This window comes from Prionailurus viverrinus, chromosome C2, assembly GCF_022837055.1.
Source record: "Prionailurus viverrinus isolate Anna chromosome C2, UM_Priviv_1.0, whole genome shotgun sequence".
Taxonomy (NCBI): Eukaryota; Metazoa; Chordata; class Mammalia; order Carnivora; family Felidae; genus Prionailurus; species Prionailurus viverrinus.
The window spans coordinates 34238947-34260387 of record NC_062569.1 but is presented as its reverse complement, the minus strand read 5'-3'; the positions used below and the strand labels follow the sequence as shown (position 1 = coordinate 34260387).

The window sequence follows — 21441 nt, the reverse complement described above, 5'->3', positions numbered from 1 at the left end:
TAGGCATTTATCCAAGGGATACAGGTGTGCTGTTTCAAAGGGACACATGCACCCCCATGTTTACAGCAGCACTATCAACATTAGCCAAAGTATGGAAAGAGCCCAGATGTCCATTGATGAATGAATGGAGAAAGAAGATGTGGTATATATATACAATGGAGTATTACTCAGCAATCAAAAAGAATGAAACCTTGCCATTTGCAACTATGTGCATGGAACTGGAGGGTATTATGCTAAGTGAAATTAGTCAGAGAAAGACAAAAATCATATGACTTCACTCATATGAGGAGTTTAAGAGACAAAACAGATGAACATAAGGGAGGGGAAAGAAAAATAATATGAAAACAGGGAGGGGGACAAAACAAAAGAGACTCATAAACATAAAGAACAAACTGAGGGTTGCTGGAGGGGTTGTGGGAGGGGGGATGGGCTAAGTGGGTAAGGGGCATTAAGGAATCTACTGAAATCACTGCTTCACTATAACTAATTTGGATGTAAATTTTAAAAAATAAAAAATAAAGTTAAATAAAAAAAAATAATAATAATACACTAAAAACTATGTTTAGTTCTCAAAAGTCCAAGTTTCATGCATAAGGTCAAATGACAAATGACAAGGTGGCTAGCTGGCAGATACTCACTGGCTACCTCTTGCAATATGACTGTGAGATTGAGCAGTCAAGTGAGAGAAGTCCTCTGGTCATTTCCATCTGTTTGCCATGTTTTTGTAGCTCTAATCTTGCATACATTTTGTGTGTTTTCTTTGGAAACTCAAGAAAACCCATTGAAATCTATCAAATATTAAGTAATAAGATTTTTGTCCAACAGGGGTGAGCTTTGAAGGACCACGAATCATAATTATCAGCTTTTTAAAAAAATGTTTACTTAGGGGCGCCTGGGTGGCTCAGTCAGTTAAGCCTCCGACTTCGGCTCAGGTCATGATCTCATGGTTTGTGAGTTCAAGGCCTGCATCGGGCTCTGTGCTGACAGCTCAGAGCCTGGAGCCTGCTTTAGATTCTGTGTGTGTCTCTCTCTCTCTCACTTCCCCTCCCCCGCTTTTAGATTTAAATGTTTAAATGTTTATTTTTGAGAGAGAGAGAGAGAATACAGGAGTGTGTGCTTACCTGTGCATGCAAATGAGGAGGGGAGGGGCAGAGAGGGAGGGAGAAAGAAGATCTCAATTAGGCTCCACACTATCAGCACAGATCCCGAAGCAGGGTTCACTCTCACCAACTGTGAGATCATAACCTAACTTTAAATCAAGAGTCTGATGCTTAACTGACTGAGCCACCCAGACTCTCCTACCTTTATTCCTTGATCATTTCTTTCTCTCTCTTTCCTTTACAAAATTACAAAATTATTTAATGGCTAATGATTGTAGAATCGCATATTCAATGTATCATTCTATTACTTGCTTATCTATAGAGTATTTCAGTAAAGACATTATTAATTTATGTAAACAGCAGTGGATTTTTGAGTCCTATGTAATTGTAAGTATGCTTTTTCTTTCTTTTGACCCATCTCTGCTCCTGTGTGCCAAGGAAAAATAGATTATTTCCCCCCCCCTATAATTTCTGAACCAGTTTCAATTTTTCAACAGCTTCAAGCCTTACTTCAGATTTGGCCTAAACTGCCCCCCCGGGAGGCCTTGGAGCTTCTAGATTTCAACTATCCAGATCAGTACGTGCGAGAATATGCTGTGGGCTGCCTGCAACAGATGAGGTATACTACAGGTGGCTTTCTTTGAGGAAAGGAATAACTTGGGTGTAGATAGTGAAGGTGATGTATGTTGAATGTTTCATAAGAAAGGAAAGAGCTAGGAATTACTCAGTTTAAAGCATATTTTTCATCTATTCTTCCCTATTCCCTTCTCTACCTCCCTCTCTCTCAAAGACTCCTTCCTTTGTCTTTCATGTTTAGCCTATATTATAAAAGAAAACCCAAAAACATACTGGGTCAGAAGGTCCCCAAGATCACCCTTGGTTTCCACAATTCATTAGGACTTACAGGATGCAGCGCATACTCATACTTTTGGCTCTGACTTATGAGACGAAAGGAGACAATGTAGAATTGGCAAAGGAAAAAGATTCATGGAGCAAAGTCTGGAGGAAACCATCAGAAGCTTCTAAGAGTTCTTTACCAGTGGAGTCTCAGTGAATATACTTAATTCTTCCCAGCAGTGAGTTGTGAGAACGTGTCTGAAATATTGTCTACCAGGGGGGCTTGTTAGAGACTTGGTGGCCAGGGTTTTTATTGGGGGCTGGTCACATAAACACCCTCTGCCAAACACAAAAGCAAAATCCTAGACTCCTAGAAGGAAAATGGGTGTTGGGGCATCAACCGTTGGGTAAGAACAGTTTACACACACGAAGCCATTCTAATCTGTTAGGTGGTGGGAAGCCTTCTAAAAGCTATGTTTCCAGATGCCAGCCAAAAGGCCGGTGTAGTTAACAGCCTTTCTAAAAGGATAGCAGTCAGGCCTGCTGCTATGTTAACTCTTTTCTGTCCACCACTCAGAATTAAGAAGTGTTAATATTTTGGCTTTTTTAAAAATTTTATACTTTTAAGCAAATAACATTACAGCTAAAGGTGAAATCCTCATAGTTTTGTTACCTAGTCCTGATTACTTTCACTTCCCAAAGACAACCATGATTATGAATTTGGTCTGTATCCTTTTATACCACATTTTTCTGTTGATGCTGCATTTTTATATCTATAAAAATATGTAGAATAATATTGTACATTACAAAATTACACCAATATGTTTTGCCATATGTATTATTTTAAATCTTGATTTTAAAAAATTCATTGTTGGGTTTTTGAGGTCATTCTTTACCATTACATATAAATACAGTCTTTTTCTTTCACTACTGTGTAATATTCTATCATAGGGATATATCTTATTTGCCGCATTTCCCTATTGAAGAGCATTTTGTTTTCCCCAGACTTCCCTGTTCCCCAGTGCTTCAGTGAACATGTTTGTACAGTCCCGTTTGGCTAGTACATGTATGAAAATCTGTTAGATTTATTTGAAGAAATGTCATTATTGAGACCATCTCAGACAATGGGCATATTCAGGTTTATCCATTTCTCGTTTCAAAAATGAGGTTTATACTGTATGGCTATTTGAAAAAATAGAAGTTCTGAGAAAATTATGGATACTGTTATACTTTTTCTTCTTGTTAAAGTCATATATGTTTCAAGCCACATGATATCCAAAAGAAATTACACAAACTTTTCAATAGTTGTTATCTTAAGGGAGTGAAGTTAGAAGTATAAGGAAAGAGGAAGCCTTCCCAATTTCCGTACTTCCTTTCTATCTTTTACACCATTTATAGGTTGGTTGGTTTTTTTTTTTTTTTTTAACGTTTATTTATTTTTGAGACAGAGACAGAGCATGAACGGGGGAAGGTCAGAGAGAGGGAGACACAGAATCTGAAACAGGCTCCAGGCTCTGAGCTGTCAGCACAGAGCCCGACGCGGGGCTCGAACTCATGGACCGCGAGATCATGACCTGAGCCGAAGTCGGACGCTTAACCGACTGAGCCACCCAGGCGCCCCTGTTTTTGTTTTTTGAGAGAGAGTGCCCACGCACAGGCAATAGGTGACTAGGGGGGTGGGGGCACAGAGGGAGAAAGAGAGACTCTTAAGCAGGCTCCATACTCAGCGTGGAGCCTGATGCAAGGCTTGATCCCATGATCCTGGGATTGTGACCTGAGCTGAAATCAAGAGTCTGACATTCAACTGACTGAGTCGTCCAGGCACCTCCCTTTTGTAGGTTTTATAAAAGGCACAGATTTTACAATAAACTTAAGATTGGTGAATAGTTTTAAAAAATGAGGCTGCAAGTTGGGCTTTAGTCTCATCTCCCTACATTTGCATTGGAGATCTGAGGGAAAGGGGCTACCTGGCTCCCTTTATACTGAGCCAGGTCTTTTCTTTTCTTTTCTTTTCTTTTCTTTTCTTCTCTTCTCTTCTCTTTTCTTTTCTTTTCTTTTTTTTCCTTCTCTTTTCTTCTCTTTTCTTTTTTTATGTTTACTTATTTTTGAGAGAGAGAGAGAGAGAGCGAGCGAGTTGGGGAGGGGCAGAGAGGGAGACACAGAATCCGAAGGACGCTCCAGGCTCTGAGCTGTCAACACAGAGCCCAATGTGGGCTTGGAACTCACAAACCATGAGATCATGACCTGAGCCAAAGTTGGATGCTTAACCAACTGAGCCCTCCAGGAGCCCCCCAGGTGTTTCTCTTAAATAAACTCATATACAGGAAGAGATTGCTGTGATCTCCATGTTCTATATTGGTATTTCTGATGCATTTTCCTATGATAAATTTTTGGCTAATGAGGTTTTTTTTAATATAGTGCACTGGGTTTCAGTCCCAGATCTGCATTAGACTACTATCCTAACCATTTATTGCCCAAGACTATAGTTAGTAAGTAGAGGACTTGGAATTCATCTCACCTGACCACTGGAATTGCCTCTGATAAGAGTGTGTTTATAAGTGTATGATTTAGAAATGGACACAAAATAGAGAACTTCTTAACCTTAATTAATTCAGCTCATTTAATTACAATATTATGTTGTATTAATTCAGTGAATCAATTCTCAGTTACACTCATTTCCTTATCCTTTAAATTATTTAAAGTTAATGTTTTAACACACTGATAATCTGGGAAAAGGAATTAACCCTAATGATTAGAAAGGAAAATAAATTACTAAAAAGTACTGATGGAATTTTTTTATTTAAAAAAACTGGTTGCCTGGGATACCTGGGTGGCTCAGTGAGTTAAGCCTCCAACTCTTTCTTGGTCTTGGCTCAGGTCATGATCTTAGTTTGTGAGTGCAATCCCCGTGTCAGGCTCTGTGCTAACAGTGTGGAGCCTACTTGGGATTCTCTCTCTCCATCTCTCTCTGCCCCTACCCCACTTGCACTGTCTCTCTCTCAAAATAAACTTAGAAACAAACAAACAAACAAACAAATGTGTTGACTGAGTATATAACTTTTCCTGCATGATCAGAAATCAGTATTAAAGTACCCGATTTTATTGTAACTCTGAGCTGATGTTGGATGCTTAACTGACTTAGCCACTCAGGCCACCCCTCTTGTGTTATTTTAATAGTGGGACAGTGAATGTAAGCATACATAACAAGCCTGACCCAAAAGAACCATTGCGTTTCAGTAAGTTAGTGTTTGATAGTTTGATGGGATGGGATCTCTTTCTGGCATTGGTTGTTGAGTGACTTAATTTGTCTTTTGTTTCTTTTAGTGATGAAGAACTCTCTCAATATCTTTTACAACTGGTGCAAGTTTTGAAATACGAGCCTTTTCTTGATTGTGCCCTCTCTAGATTCCTATTAGAAAGAGCACTTGCTAACCGCAGGATAGGGCAGTTTCTATTTTGGCACCTTAGGTAAGTCTTTTATATTTTTAGATTTGTGTCTACCTGGTGCTTTTGTAAATATAAATCAGCATAATACGGGACATTTACTGTAATAGTTGGCTGGTTTACTTGTTTCTGAGCCATTTATAACATTCATACTCTTCTTGGTGTCTTCTATTTCTTGATACCCAACTCTTAATTTTCAGGATTTGGCAAAGTAATTCAGATAAGTGTCCCATCAAGCCTCCTTGATTTTTAACTGAAACTAAAAATTAATGTATTGCTATTTTCTAGTAAAGTGCACTTACTTTGTTAATATTCTTGGGCTAAAACCACACTTACTCCTTCTGAAAGGCTTTGGGTACCAATAGATAAAGATTTTAAAGTTTTCCTATAACAAGAGCAACATTATTTTCAGCTTCTTTATTAGGTCAATTTTAGAAATATGTGAACCTTATTTCACCAAGTTGATATAGGAGTAAAATCAGAAAGGATAAATGAAGTCCTTTTTTCCTAGGAAAATTGTTGGTTCCTGATTTCTGAGTCTGTACTCAGACATTTTTGTTTTTTTCATCTGGACTTGAGAATACTGAAACTGACTGTCATAAAAATAGGACTTTCCCCCATTTTAGCTAAACTTTTTAAGGAAAATGAGCTCTATATTATTTTGATAATGATTTTGGAAGCTACATTTCTGAATCTTGATTTCCTTTATTACTCATAGAGGTTTTTCCTTTCTTATTTTTAACTTGTCATCTTTTTCATCCAGTTCAACCTTCCTATTTTTAAGCCCTTCCGGGAGTAACAGAATATGTTGTTCCTTCCTTTTTCAAATGGGTACACCATTCTTTAAGTGAGAAAAAATTGAATTGAAGCTAATTGAGGGATTAGTCACTTGTGTGATGTGAATCAGATCTTTGCATTTCACTTTATTGTCTTAATTGGCAACGTTCTGTTTCAACTACAGAAAGCAAACAAGGTGAGATATGAAAATTTTGGATTTTTGGAATAAAAAATTAATTATATAATCACACATGTTTTTGATCTGTGGTGTTTAAAGAATTGGGAAGTTGCCCATCCCACTAATATTTGTGGACAAGATGATGTATTCTTCTGTGTTTTGATTGGCATCATACATTTATTTCATAATATGAAGTCAGTATTTTTATTTGGTGATCTGAAGTGTTTTATATGCAAATTATCTTAATATTATTAACTTATTTGTAGGTCAGAAGTGCATATTCCTGCTGTCTCAGTACAGTTTGGTGTCATCCTTGAAGCATACTGCCGGGGAAGTGTAGGGCATATGAAAGTGCTTTCTAAGCAGGTATCTGGTTTTTGTTTTTGTTTTTGTTTTTTAAATTTTTTTTTTATTTTCATGTTCAGTTTGCCACATGGTATTTGATAAATTGTATCATATGCTATTTCTCCCATTATTCCATGGAAGTTTCAGTAACTGAACCTAATTAATACATTAAAAAAATTTTTTTTAAGTTTATTTTTCAGAGAGAGACAGTGCAAGTGGGGGAGGGGCAGAGAGGGAGGGAGACACAGAATCCGAAGCAGGCTCCAGGCTCTGAGCTGTCAGCACAGAGCCCAACGCGGGGCTCGAACTCACTGTGAGATCATGACCCGGGCTGAAGTCAGATGCTTAACCGACTGAGCCACCCAGGCATCCCATTAATACATTTTTAAATAAAAATTTAAGTCAAGAAATGAAGTGTTAAATTTAGCCGAACGTTAATTGAATGCTCCCTCAAAAATGAAGGATTCTTCCTAGTATCTATATTAATAATATGCCTTAAGTTTTAATGGGAAATACCCATGTAGACATGCTTAACAATGGGTTTGATGGTGATGGTGACAAAGGTCATGAAATTTTTAGACCCTGTTTTTTCATATCCCTGAGTTACTGTTTCCAGTTAGTATAGTATTTATGATTCATATATTCTGCCATTTGTTTTAATTTGAGATATTTTGACACTTAAATTCATAGTTGTTATAACATCTAGAATTCAGAATCCTCAAGCTGCTTTTTCAAAATATATATACAGGCCTATAGTCCCTTATCTTCTTTCCAGGACTTCATTTTCTCATCATTGCTGATGATGAGATATTAGTGAGATTAATCAGTCAGATATTAAATGCTTATATGCCAGGAACCATATTAAATGTTATAAGCATGTTATTTTACTGTCCTTATTATGTGCCACAGTAGTTGCTAATACTGTCGGGATTAGACAAGGGAGAAAACAGAGGCTCCAGGAGATTAACTAGCTTGCCTAAAAACCCAACTATTAAGTGACAGAAAGAATTTTTAAAATTAGGGCTGTCCAGCTAGAAAACTGTTATACTCGGAGTTTTCAAACCTTCGTGGCACCACAACTCTCTTTTTGAAATCAGAACTTAAACATAAATCCAGTATATAAAATAGTGTCATTTTATGAGTATAAATGTATTTTGAAGCTAAAATAAAATATAAGCCATTAAACAGAACCATGAAGCTATTTTACTGAATACAGAATTTCAAAATCGGGGGCTATTGATAGTTGTAGTCTCAACATCCATTTATTTCTTTTGGAGATAATCCTGATTTATATAGGTAGTAATTGCAAGTAGTAGTGGTCTTTTGATCGCTTGCTTGCAAGTGAGAAGCATAACCATGGCCCAGGCTTGATATGGCCCAGGTGGGTCCTTCATCCCCTGAAGGATGTGATGAGAGCATTTCTGCCATCAAAATAAAGCAGCCCTTTATTCTAGCTTCTTCATGCCAGAATTCTTATTGACAGGTAGCAACAATATGCTCTTGTTCTTTAGCATTGATTTTTCTTGCAATGAGTATCATCCAAATAAACACAAGAAGGTTTTCTTAATGGTTAAATATGCATTTACTCAGAATTTACTGTATGCCAGGATTACTGTTAGGTATTGGTAATATGAAAATAGTTATTTTTTTTTAAACTATGTTATCTGAGTTTGAGAGAGAGAGAGAGGGAGAAAGACACACTGCATGAATGAAGGAAGGACAGAGAGAGAAGGAGAGAGTCCTAAGCCAGCTCCACACTGTCAGTGCAGAGCCCAATGTGGGCTTGAAGTCATGAACTGGACCTGAAATCGAGAGTCAGATGCTTAATCGACTGAGCCACCAGGATGCCCCAGTTATGTTATTGTTATCAAGGAGTTTATATTTCCATAGAGGAGGTATACAAATCAATAATTAAGAAATATATGATTAAGCATTATGGGAACATTATGGAAGCACAAAAGAGAGGCATGTAACCAAGCTTAGGATATTAGGAAAGAGTTCATAGTGGAGGTGACATTTGTAGGTTTTGCTGGTCTAGTTGGTGTGAGTTCAGTGAAGAGTATGTTAATGTTTTACAGAGAAGCAACCAATAAGAGTGTATGTATGCACTTGACCCTTGAACAATATGAATTTGAACAACATGAGTTCACTTATACACTGATTTTTTTGACACAGTACAGTACTATAAATGTATTTTCCCATGATTTTCTTAATATTTTCTTTCTTCTAGCTAATACAGTATATAATACATATAACACACAAAATACATGTTAATCTACAGCTTATGTCACTGGTAAGGCTTCCCATCAGCATAGGCTATTAGTAGTTAAGTTTTTGGGGAATCAAAAATTATACCCAGATTTTCGACTGTGTGGGTCTGGAGGTGGAGTTGGTACCCCTAAACCCTTTATTCAAGGGTCAGCTGTATAGAGAGAATGAAGCAGAGGAGGATGGTGAGATTGTATTAAAAAGAGTTGTCTCATGTGATTATGGAGGCTAAGAAATCCCAAGATCTTCAGTTAAGGAAGCTAGAAACCCAGAAGAGCTGATGGTGAAGTTCCAGTCTGAGTCCAAAGACCTAAGAACCAGGAGAGTCAGTAGAAAGTGTCAGTCTGAAAGCAGACAAGTTTAACACCCAAGGAGTTTTAGGAAAAGACCTATGTCCCAGCTTAAGACAGCTGGGCTGGCAGAGTTCCTTCTTACTTACTGGAAGGTCTGCCTTTTTCTTCTATTCAGAACTTCACAGGTTCTGATAATACCCATTAGTATTAGGAAGGCCAGTCTTCTTTACTCAGTCTACCCATTCAGATGTTAATTTCATCCAAAAATACCCTCACAGACACACCCAAAATGATGTTGGACCAAATATCTGGGCACCCTATGGCCCAGTCAAGTTGATACATAAAATTAACCATCACAGATCAACTCAGCATGTATACACAGCTTTGTAAACCATGTTTAATCTCCAAATAAAGACTGTGTAGCAAGTTGAGAATTACTTCTAACATAATACAAATACCTTCAGTACAAGCAAAAATGCACTAACTTTTTCCCCAGAATAGGAGGTAATATCCTTGAGTGGTGTTTCCTGTTCTTGCTACACTATAAATTAAATACTGCGATGTAACATTAACACTTAAATACTATGATATAAAATCAATACATCTAGGTTACATGATAAAGGAAAAGAGCCGGAAGGAAACAGACTGTGTATGTAAATATAGCATATACATCTATGTTTATGTATATATACACACACATATAAAAACACATTCGTATCAAAACAAGGAGGAGATACTCATGACAATTAATCTTAATTTCTGTAACTTGTCATGTGGTTATAGCTGGTATTTATTATTACCTTCTTCCAACTCATTCTGTATTCCCTCTGCCTTTAATAAGCATTTTACTTTTGGTTCTTGACTTGTTGGGTTGACCCAAACCTTCATTCTTAAAGGGTCCAGGCCATTAGTAGTCCTACCTTGTAATTAGGTAGCTTGTAATTGTCCATTGATCTTAATCACAGGACATGGTAATGCTAAGAAGAGATCTCCTACATTTTAGGCTTATTCTTCCTTACCTCTGTGGAACAGTAGTCCAATTTCTCCTTGACAGTGAGTATCAGTCACTCCAGCCAGCATCATAATGCCTTTTTTTGCCTGTTGATCCAGAGGCTTGAGGTGCCCAAAGTGGCTGGGCTGGAGTCTTAACTTCCAATTCAATACAGTCATTGCCATGTCCCCCACTGGAATCATTCTTCCCTCTATAACTAAGACCTCTGTGCCAGTAGAGCATAAGGTTGCAGGAAAAGAAGCAAAAATTTTGCTAGTGGGTCCCTAGAGGGAGTACTAAGTGGTACAACTTTGACTTTTAAACCTTGATTTCTGGACCCTTGAGTCCTGGCTATGGGAGAAGCCTTGTCATATATTGGATGCTGACTCAGAGCATATACAGCTTTCTGGAGTGCCTTGCCTAAGTCCTGCAAGGTATTGCCACCTAGCTGCTACTGTAAGTTAGTCTTCAAAAGGCCATTCCATTCTTTTGTCAAGCCAGCTACTTCGGATTAGTAGAGAACATGTTAAGACTAGTGAATTTCATGAGCAGGAGTCCATTGTTACACTTTATTTGCTGTGAAATGAGTTTCTTGATTGAAGCGATGCTGTGTAGAACACCACAATGGTGGATAAGGTGAGTCCACAAATGGTCGTTTGACAGAAATGCATTGTATTCAGGGAAGGCAGATCCATATCCAGAGTTAAGTTTCTATTCCAGTAAGAACAAAATATTGCCTCTTCCATAGTGGAAGCAGTCTGTTGTAATCAGTCTGTCACCAGATAGCTGGCTGTCCATCCGAGAGAAATGGTGCTATATCAGGAGCTCATCAGCAGCTGGTCTCAGCTGCTGGCATAGCAGGCACACAGTGGTGGTCATAGCCAGGTAGGCTTTGGTGAGTGGAGGTCCATATTGCTGAACACATGTATAACATCCATCCCTGCCATCTTGGCCACCTTGTTCATGAACCCACTGGGTGATGACAGGGGTGTTTGGGAAAAAGGCAGACTGGTATCCACAGAATGGTTTTTCCTATCCACTTGATTATAAAAATCCTCTTCCAAAGACACCCTTTGGTGAATATCCAATGCGACACTTTTTTCTTTTTTTTTTGCCTCTTCAGAGAAGTCTATCCTATATCTCTTCCCCATATTTCTTACTAATTTTCCAGTCATGTTCCTTCTACGTCCTTGGCCATAAGCCAAGCTTTGGTCACAGCTCATGAATTGGTATATAATTGCATGTATTGCTGTTTCTCCTTTCAGGCAAAGTGAAACCGTAAGGTGCATTTTCCAAATGCACCACAGCAAGGATTTCACTTCACCGTTGTCCTTCAGAATTGTTTCCGAAAGAAGCTGTAGTTCCATAGTTGTCTGCTTTCCTGTGGTGTTTAGATACTGTGTAAAGCCATTTATAAACCGTGCTTGAGTCTTCTCTTCCTGTGTTAACTGGTTGAAGGGAACTCCCTGTGACGACATAGGTGCAGGGTAGGAAAGAGAAGGTAGTGTAGCAAGAAGAGGAAACCGTGGACATTTGAGTCACTTCTTCATATAACTTACTGTGCCTTCAGGGCCTGCTCAGGCCCAGTCTTATATATACACTTCATTTGATGATGGAGTACTATTTTGCTTACCCATCTTTATGGCTTGGTGGATCAGACAACACCCAGTTCATAATGGGCAGTTCAGGTCACATGCTTGCTTGGTAGCCAGTGGTTAAGCAGTCAATCTTACTGAATCCCAATAGTAAGCTAAGAGTGGTTTCTCTAAAGGAGAGTACTTCTCTACAGGAGCTGGCAAGTGTCGTTTCCAAAATTCTGAGGACCTGTGCTATGATTTATCTATAGGGACCTGCCAAGGGCTCCAGATAGCATCTCTGTCTGCCACTGACAGTTCAAGCACCATTAGACCTGCTGGATCATATGGACCAAGTAGCACACCAGCTTGCACAGCAATCAGGACCCATTGCAGAGCTTTCTTTTGTTTGGGATCTCACTCAAAACTAGCACCCTTTTAGGTCACTCAGTAAATAGGCTGTAGTACATGACCCACATGAGCAGTATGTTGCCTTTACAATCCAAAGAGGCCCACTAGCCATTGTGCCTCATTTTTGGTCATAGGAGGGGCCAGGGCAACAAATTATTCTTTACCTTAGAAGGGATATCTTGATATGCCCCATGCAAGTTGAACCCTAGGGGTTTCATTGAGATAAAAGGTCCCACATTTTTATTGGATTTATTTCCCACCTTCGGACATACAAATTTCTTCAGATCTAAAGTAGTTGCTATTTCTTACTCACTAAGTTCGATCAACCTAATGTTATGAATGTAAAGGTGCCAGAGTGGTGTCTTGTTAAAGGGAGAGGCAGTCAAGAGTCAAGTCAAGAGGCAGTCAAGTCAAGTTGTAAATTACTTTACAATTTGCAAAGTAAATTGTGATAAAGGGCAGGAGAGTTGCTATACTTCTGAGATGGTGCATTGAAAGTGTATCGTTGGCCTTGACAGCTTAAACAAACTTCTTGTGGTTCCTTATTGACAGATATGGAGGAAAAAGCAATTGTTAGTAGGTGTATACCACGTACCAGGAGATGTGTTACTTTGTTCAAGCAACGAAACCATATTTGTATACCACTAGTTAATGTTAGGATGATCCACTGTAATTTTCCAAGCGCCATCTGTTATCTGTACAGGCCAAATAGGCAAGACGAGTGGGGCTGTGAATCTACACCCCTGTATCTCTCAAGTCCTTGATGATGGCACTCAACTGTGCAGTCACTGCAGGAATGGGTTACTGCTTTTGGTTTACTGTTTTCTGAGGTAGAGGAGCTTATAATAACTTCCGCTTCCCATCAAAATAGCCAGGGACCCAATATGGGGATTCTGCCAGCTGTTGAGTATATCCATTCCAATTATGCATTCCAGTATAGAAGAAATAACCAGAGGATGGATCTGAAACGGGCTCCATGCTGACAGTAGAGAGCCCGATGCAGGGCTTGATCCCACGAACTGTGAGATCATGACCTGAGCCGAAGCCCGACACTTAACCAACTGAGCCACCCAGGTGCCCCTAGTCCCCTTAATTTTATAGTCCTCTTAAATATATCTCATGCCTATCAATGTCTTTTGTGTTCATGGCTGTTGTCCTAGTCCAATTCATAATCTTCTCTCACCTGCATGTCTTCATTAACCTCTTAAATTGCTCCCCTTGTTTCCGTTCTTGCACATGCAGACCCTTCTCTGCACAGCAGCTAAAGTGACATTTTAAAAATGCAGATGGATTATGTCATTTCCATTTTTTAAATCCCTAAAGTAATTCTCATTGCATGGAGAATAAAACCCATTTGGGTTTTTGTTTGTTTTTTTTTTTACCATTTAATTGGCTTTATTAATTGATTCATGAATTGGGCAGTGTCCCATCTAGCTAATCTAGTAGAGGGGACTTGGGGGAGCCATGCAAAAAAGGGTTTTACAGGCAGAAATGTGGTGGAACAATAAGCAGATGAAAAGAAATGATTGTTTTAGGAAAGTCACTTTCCCATATTAGGTGGATTTCCTCATTTTCTTTTGGGGGTTGAGAGGGCCCATGTGACAGATTACCTCATGGTGCTGACCAGGAAATTCCTGACTGACTGTTAAGACTGCACTTCTGAGGGAGGTTGAAAGTGCAGTTAGGTTAGGTACTGAGCCCCAGTTTGATGACGTGGCCTAGCATTTTGGGCCTGTCCTTTTCTTTTACATTTCCCCTTTGATCATGCTCTAAGCTCAACAGAGATGTGATCAAGATTTAAAGCATTAGCACCACTATCAGATACTATTCTGAAGTTCTCACAGTTTTTATTGTTCTTTTGTATGGTATACATTATCCATAGGTTATGATGTTTTTGCTTAATTCCTACATATTCATAGGTTATGGAAGTTAGTCATTCTTCTTGTTCTTTGACATTCCAGTCTTAAGGAGTTCATTTGTTTGATGGTTAGTGGCTGCAAACACGCATTTAAAACTTATGAGAGAATATAGTGTGCCAGAGAGATTGTTATGGTAAGTATAAGCAGGATAATTCCCAGTGTTTGGAGTGCACGTTAGACTCATGGTCCCCAAGACACAAACCGAGCAAAGAAAGACCCTGTTGAAGGAGTCACCTTTTTAAGCCAAGTGGCTTGCTCTTGTGATCTTATGTAATTGAGTTTCAGCTTCCTGAGAAATGTTAATCCAGATACAGCAGGTGGTGTTGGCCACAGCAGAGATACCTTCTTGCTCAGCTAAAAGATAATCGAAGGCCATCCTATTATCAAGAACGGTTTTGGCCAAAGAGCCTAAAGATGGTTGTTGGGCCTCTTTTGTTTTAGCAGCAGATTCTGCAATAATTTTAAGGATTGCGGAAAAGTACCTGATCACAGGCTCATTTACATTTATCCCTAATCAGAGGAGTGAGTCCTGAATCATGAAAGCCTCCAGGCAGGTGCTTTCTAACTCAACTATGTAACTTCAGGGAAGCCAACCAATGAGATGTCTTATTTTGCTTGTGAAAAGTTAGGGGAGGGGCTTAGTTAGATTTTCTTAGCAGAACTTAGCTCTTTTAATATTCGAGAAGACTCAGTTTTCCTAAGTAATCAAAGACCTGATAAAGACAGCAACCACAATAAATTATTTTGATAAAACACAGTATCTTTGTTTTCTAGGCAGATCACTTAAAGATAAAAAAAAAATTTCCATAATCTGCTATCAAAAGTAGACTTAAAGTAAAAACCAGAACAAAACCTTTGTCATTTTAACAAAAAGAAAATCAAATTCTAATTTTGCACCAGCTTGCTTTTTATATTAAAGCTTATTCCAGTCTTAGTCCTGATCACACATAAAATTCCTTTCCAAAGATTTCTTCTTTCACAAACTTTCTACAATTTTTTCCTCAAAAATGTATCTTCGTTTCTCAAACTTTTTACCAAAAACACACATTTCGATTTCTTTGCATATGGAGATGTTTTCCTTATTTCTGTAGTTTTAATTGCATATATTAATTAGAATTCTTAACCTTTAGGGGTGCCTGGGTGGCTTAGTCAGTTAAGAATCCAACTCTGGATTTTGGCTCAGGTCATGATCTAACAGTTCGTGAATTCAAGCCCCACATAGGACTCTGTGCTGACAGTGTGGAGCCTGCTTGGGATTCTCTCTCTCCCTCTCTCTTTCTACCCCTCCCCTGCTTGTGCATGCCTTCTCTCTCAAAACATTTAAAAAAAAAATTCTTTTTTATTTTAATGTTTATTTTTGAGAGAGAGCACACACACAAGGTTGGGGGGGTGCAGAGAGAGGGAGACAGAGGATTGCAAGTGGGGCTCCTTGCTGACAGCAGAGATTGTGACCTGAGCTGAAGTTGGTTGCTTAACCGACTAAGCCACCCAAGCACACCCCCCGAAAAAAGAATTCTTAACCCTTAGAAACCTTAGTTCCTAGTGAAAACTAAGAAGTTAAGGAATTATAAACTGTTATACCAGCATTTTTTAGATTTGCAAATTCATGAATACTTTTCATAATTTCTAGAAGCATAGACCTTCTTCACTTTTCCAGTGCACTAACACATCCAAATATCTTTTGGTTTCTCTGTAGTAAGCCAAAAGTAGATAAACCTGTGTTTAATAATTAATGGTTTGGTATTTTCTTATTTGGAAATGATCTAAATATTCAACAGATTTCTATTATATTTATTTTAACTTAGGAGAGTTCTAAAGTTTCAAGTTACCAGAGATTTGGAAGCTGTTTTTAAGTACACATAGAATAAAATATAATTCTCGCTAAAAACTTTATTACCTCTTATTCCACTTCTGTTTAAATCATTTGTTCTCAACAATTATGTTTATTTTACCCATGAAAACTTCATGAGTCATTAGACAAAATCACCCATCATTCTAAGTTATTTTTTGCTGACAGACTAGAACAGAAATGAATTTAGCTGATAAATTCAGGTAGAATAAAAGTTGTTTATCTACATTATATTCAATCTTGATAATTCTAAAGATATGCCTGTTTCCAGTCAACCAATGAACTTATTAAACTTGCTTTAATTTACCAAAAGTTATTCCAGAGCATGTGCACTTGAAAAACATTTGGGATAGTTTCTATTATATTTCTGAGAATTTTATGAAGACTAAGTTTATGCAAATGCTTGGTTTTTTTAAAAGCCGTTTAAAGAGAGCTCTTTTACAGATTAATTTTGGCAGTACCATTTGGAGGTAGAAAGTACCACACATGTAAAACGTATGTCTGGACACACACACCAACACAGATGGAAGCAAACAGAGACCTTATAGCTTATAGCTTTAAATTACTACCATGGATTAGATACAATAATACAAAAATAGTTGCCTCTAAATTATTTTTCTAACAGATAGAATAAGATTGGGTTACCTGCTTAGGTGAATACAACTTTTTCTAATACTTGTGGAGAAGAGTCTTGTCCTTAACAAGTCAAGTTCCAGATGACCTTTTTTCCCTTCTGATAAGAATTGGGGCATCTGGGTGGCTCGGTTAAGCGCCCAACTTCGGCTCAGGTCATGGATCTTGTGGCTCACAGGTTCCAGCCCCACGTTGGGCTCTGTGCTGACAGCTCAGAGCCTGGAGCCTGCTTTGGACCCAGAAGGGTCTTCCTTTCTTTCTGCCCCTCCCCCTCTGGCACTCGGTCTCTCTCGCTCATAAATAAATAAGCATAAAAAAAAAAAATTAAAGAGTTACCTCCCCGAAGTTTGTATGTCAAAGAAATGGTCTAGATAAGAATTATGGAGAATACTCTGGTAGAACATTTATATCTTAAAGGCACAGGGGGAAAAAAAGTAAGCTCTTCCTATAACTTTTGTTCTCTTAAGACCAGAATTTATAATACTTCCAAGCCTACTGAGATAAATAGGGGAGATTTGGGGCTTGGTAAAAAGTATTGGTGGATTTTGAGTTGTTTTTGGAGCTACATCTCTGGTCCTGTAAAGACTAGGTTTGTAAAACAAGGGCAGCTGTTTTTAATTCCTCAAAGAATTGGGTTGCTGCCTAAATTATATCGAAGGGCCGACACACCTATCCACCTATGTTAGAGTGTTTTTCTTTCCCTGTGGGTAAGTGTAGGAGAGAAAGCCTAAAAAATTCCTATCAGGCTCTGAATATCAGCTTCCAATTTAGCTTAGGGGAGAAGGCCTAAAAAAATTCCTGTCAGGCTCTGAATATTATCTTCCAGTTTGGCCAAATTTCTGATCATAAAGTTATTCAGTCCTTTAAAATATCTTGTAAGATTTCAGCCTTGACAGTTAACTGTCTCTGGCTGTATTAAACAGTCCCATAGACCTAAGAGGCATCTTCAAAGTGGATGCAAAAGAGGTTGTCTTCACAAGATCTAGAGTCCCTCCCAAAGATAGCCAAAAGAACAACTTGCGTATCTCAGGTGACCAGAAAGCCAAGCCAAGTTCCTAGGATAAGAAACAAGACCAGCAAGAAGGAAATAGCCTTCTCTGGGAGAGAAAGGATCAATAACCAATTGGTCAGGAACTGGAAAGGAAAGGACAGTGTGAAATTTTACTTCCCTCTCTTGACTGGGCTCCAGAGGTAATCTCTTTATAAAAGATTTCAGGGTCCTCCCTGGTTTAAGAAATTCTTTGACTGTGGCCCTCAGTTCAGCCTTTGAGCAGGATGTGAAAGATAACCTGCAGAGAATGGCCTGTAGCCTCAATTGGTCTTATTTTATAAGTTAACTGTTTAATAGTGTCTTTAGAGTGGAAAAGCAGTTCAGATAGAGGGTTATGGATACTCAAAGGATAGAGGAGAGCAGTAGGAATTACATCACTTTTATGCCTCAGTCTGTTACAGTCTTTTGTTTTAAATACCTTTTCTCTTTAATTTTTCATTAGCTTTTGCAATGAATCTTTCAATGAAACTATTTTGGAATTTTGAAACCTTCTGGAGATTTCTGCATACTAATAAGTGGATATCCCATTCTGTTTGTTTAATTTGGGAATGCTTGCTTTCAAGTGCATTTCCTAAATGTCTTATCTAATTGGAAATTTCCACGTAATGAACGTTACCTTTCTAGGTTTTCATTAGTAAGATTTTGCCATTTTACTAGCTATCTGAAATTTCCTGGACTGTAATGTGGTGTTTTTCCTGATTGGATGAGGGCCCCAAATGTGGAGCGATGATTGGGTGAATAGTTCAGGGTGGTGAAAGGATTCACCCCAGGCAGACAGAACAAAGGAGATAGAAGTTTATTGAGTACACTGCAAGAGAGGCTGGCAGGACAGCAAAGGAGAGACTCTCTGCAGTGTGGCAGTAGATTAGGGCTGTTTTTAGAGGGGGAAGGTGAGGAGGTATGGGGACCTATGGAATTTTCTCTTTTTTGGTAATTGTGCCTCTTTGTCAGTAGCCCGTTGGTCTGTTCGGGCTTATGGATGTTTTGAGGTGGGTCACCTGATGGGTCTGTCTGTATTCAGCCAAGTGGCTCCTGTGGGTCTTTTTTTTTGCCTTGCTTTACATTCCATTGCTCAAGCCTGTTGTCTAAAAGTGGCCTCTATGTGTAAATCTTTTTTTTTTTTAATAATTTTTTTTAATTTAATTTTTTGAGAGAGAGAGAGAGTGAGCAGGGGAGGAGCAGAGAGAAAGGGAGACAGTGAATCTCAAGCAGGCTGTCAGCATGGAGCCTGATGTGGTGCTCAAACTCACGAACTGTGAGATCATGACCTGAGCCAAAACCAAGAGTCGAATGCTTAACCAACTGAGTCACCCACGCTCCCCTACATGTAATTCTTAGATATAAAATAAGCAGTTGGGCTGGAAGGTAGTGTGTTCAACTCTTTAGATTTAAGGGATCCTGTTTGTTTTAGCTAGACCTTTGGGTTTCTTAGAGTTAAAGTAATACCTAAGAGAGACGTGGTAGGGTTGGGAATTATGGCATGTTTACAGTGTCCCTTTTCGCACAGAAATTTTCTTGATGTTGGCAGGTGACCTAGTGTCAGTCTAACCCATTTCATGAACAATTTACCCTGTTACAGGAGTCTTCTTAAAGTGGCAGATGCTCTAACAGCCTTTGACTGCATGGCCCATTTTTTGCAGCTTTTTGACCTCTGAGATCTCTGTTAGGAGTAGCCTTTATTTCTACAAAACAAGACCAAAAAATATGTGCATTTTATTATACCACAGTAACTGAGAGATGTTACTGTGTCTTGGCCAAGAAAGAACCTTTATGCACCACCAATTCCCATGGAACCTTGGACTTTGGAAGGGATAAACCAGCATATGCCAAGGAGTATGGAGGATGGACTCATTCCAAATAAAATGGAGAACGACAGCTGCCTCCAGCAGTTCCCAACAGGGAAAGATTTCAAACAAATGGAGAATTGCAGACTAAACTGTCAGCAGTTTCCAATGTGGAATTCAGGGACAGAACTAAGACTTGGGGTTTTCCACCTGGGAAATTGTGTTCTGAAAGGCTAGGGGCTTAGTTCTGGGCAGATACGTCTGCCAACTCAATCTGACCTGCTCTGTAAAGGAAAACCAGTTAGATCAGGAGCTTGATGCAAAGAGAGCGGAGCTCAGAACCGAGAGGGAAATGGTGAGAAAGACCGCAAATTCAAAAGGGTTCATGGTACCACACCTGTGTTTCTCATTCCTGAATGCCACTGGAAGTTTGCATCAGATCCTGAAGCTGCCACAAAATTTTTAGCAGTGAATTTTAAGATCTAATTGACTTCATTGATTGATTAATGAATCCAGCAGCATCTCACCTAGCATGTGGAAAGGATCTCCCCTGAACTTTTACCAAAGCTTGTAAAGCCCTGCTTGATGAGGTCCTACATCATGAATTGACCTCACTCATGATCAAACCGCATTGTACATTTTCTTGGTTCTCTGGGAACCTTAGCTTGACTTTTTTTTTTTTTTTTAATGTTTATTTATTTATTTATTTTGAGTGAGAGAGAGTGATCAGGGGAAGGACAGAGGGAGAGGGAGAGGGAGAATCCCAAGCTGACTCTGCTATCAGCAAAGAGCCCCGTGCAGGGCTCAGTCTCACAAACTGTGAGATCATGACCTGCACCAAAATGAAGAGTGTGATGCTTAACTGACTGAGCCACCCAAGTGCGCCAACCTCAGCTTGACTTTTATAACAGTGTACATATGACATATGTATGATTACATTTTTACTCTTGACTGATGAGTAGCAAGAGGGAGGCGGTACACTTTACATAGCAGTTCTTGTTATTACTGTAAACCTATGAAAAGATAGGGTGTTGAAACACTTAAAGTTTTTGACTTATGGCCATGTGGGTATTCAGGACACTATTCCAGGAAATGGATATCAATACAGTTAGTGATGGGGCCTGAAATTCGCAACTGTACAAACATAGAAGAAATTCAAATTTGAAATACTTCAAAAAGTTCCTGTTTGCACAGTCTGTTTTTCAACTGGTTCCCTTTTCACCAGTGTTTGTACAGCTCCTGAAACTGTTGAGAAATGGAGTGTCTGTGGCTAACTTGGCAAGCTTCAGCCATCTCGATTTTCATCAAGCTACATAGAACCTTCCAGTTTCCTGTGAGCAAGCCCTCAGCCTGTCTATAAAAACTGCATGACTGAATTCACATTCCTACAGAGTCTTAGTGGTTTCTTTTCATAGAAGCAAAGTTCAAAAACGAAAACATTATGTAAAATAAATCTGTTCATGGAAGTTCAAGCCAAGGTGTTCATGTTTGTTGTATAGATGTTTTATATGCTTGTTATATATAATTTACATGTTAATATAAATGTGTTTATATTAACAAGCTGTTTCAGTTTTAATGACATAATAACAAAATAAAATACCCTTTCTTATGACTTATGGTTGGCCAAGGCTGTTTCTAGTGGATTTTTGCATAACATGACACGGAAAGATCTCAGTTATTAAACAATGAAGTTGACTTTTAAACACAATGGTTTTGATTCAGTTGGGCATTGTTGATTGATCTTGTACTAATTGCATAAAGTTTTTTTATTTGCATAAGTTTTGATAGCCGAAGTTACTTCATACAAATACTATAGACTTAGACAACAACTACTATTATCTATATTCATATTTATTTTATTACACTATAATTCATTTAACTATACTATTCGTGGCAAGAGAATATATTGAGAAGATATCACACAAGAGTGATGACAAAAACTAGATGTTAAGGTTGAATGATGGGATCCCCAGGATTACTTGTACAA

General features: G+C 38.5%; 1 protein-coding gene across 3 annotated transcripts in view; it reads left to right on the top strand.

Annotated features, from left to right (window-relative positions):
• Positions 1–21441, top strand: part of PIK3CB (phosphatidylinositol-4,5-bisphosphate 3-kinase catalytic subunit beta) — a 186342-nt gene that overhangs the window by 139363 nt on the left and 25538 nt on the right. For all 3 annotated transcript variants that reach the window (XM_047874706.1, XM_047874708.1, XM_047874707.1), the window contains 3 exons: positions 1598–1719; positions 5262–5405; positions 6603–6702. In XM_047874706.1, the coding sequence (XP_047730662.1) occupies positions 1598–1719; positions 5262–5405; positions 6603–6702 (366 nt within the window). The remainder of the gene's footprint in view (positions 1–1597; positions 1720–5261; positions 5406–6602; positions 6703–21441) is intronic.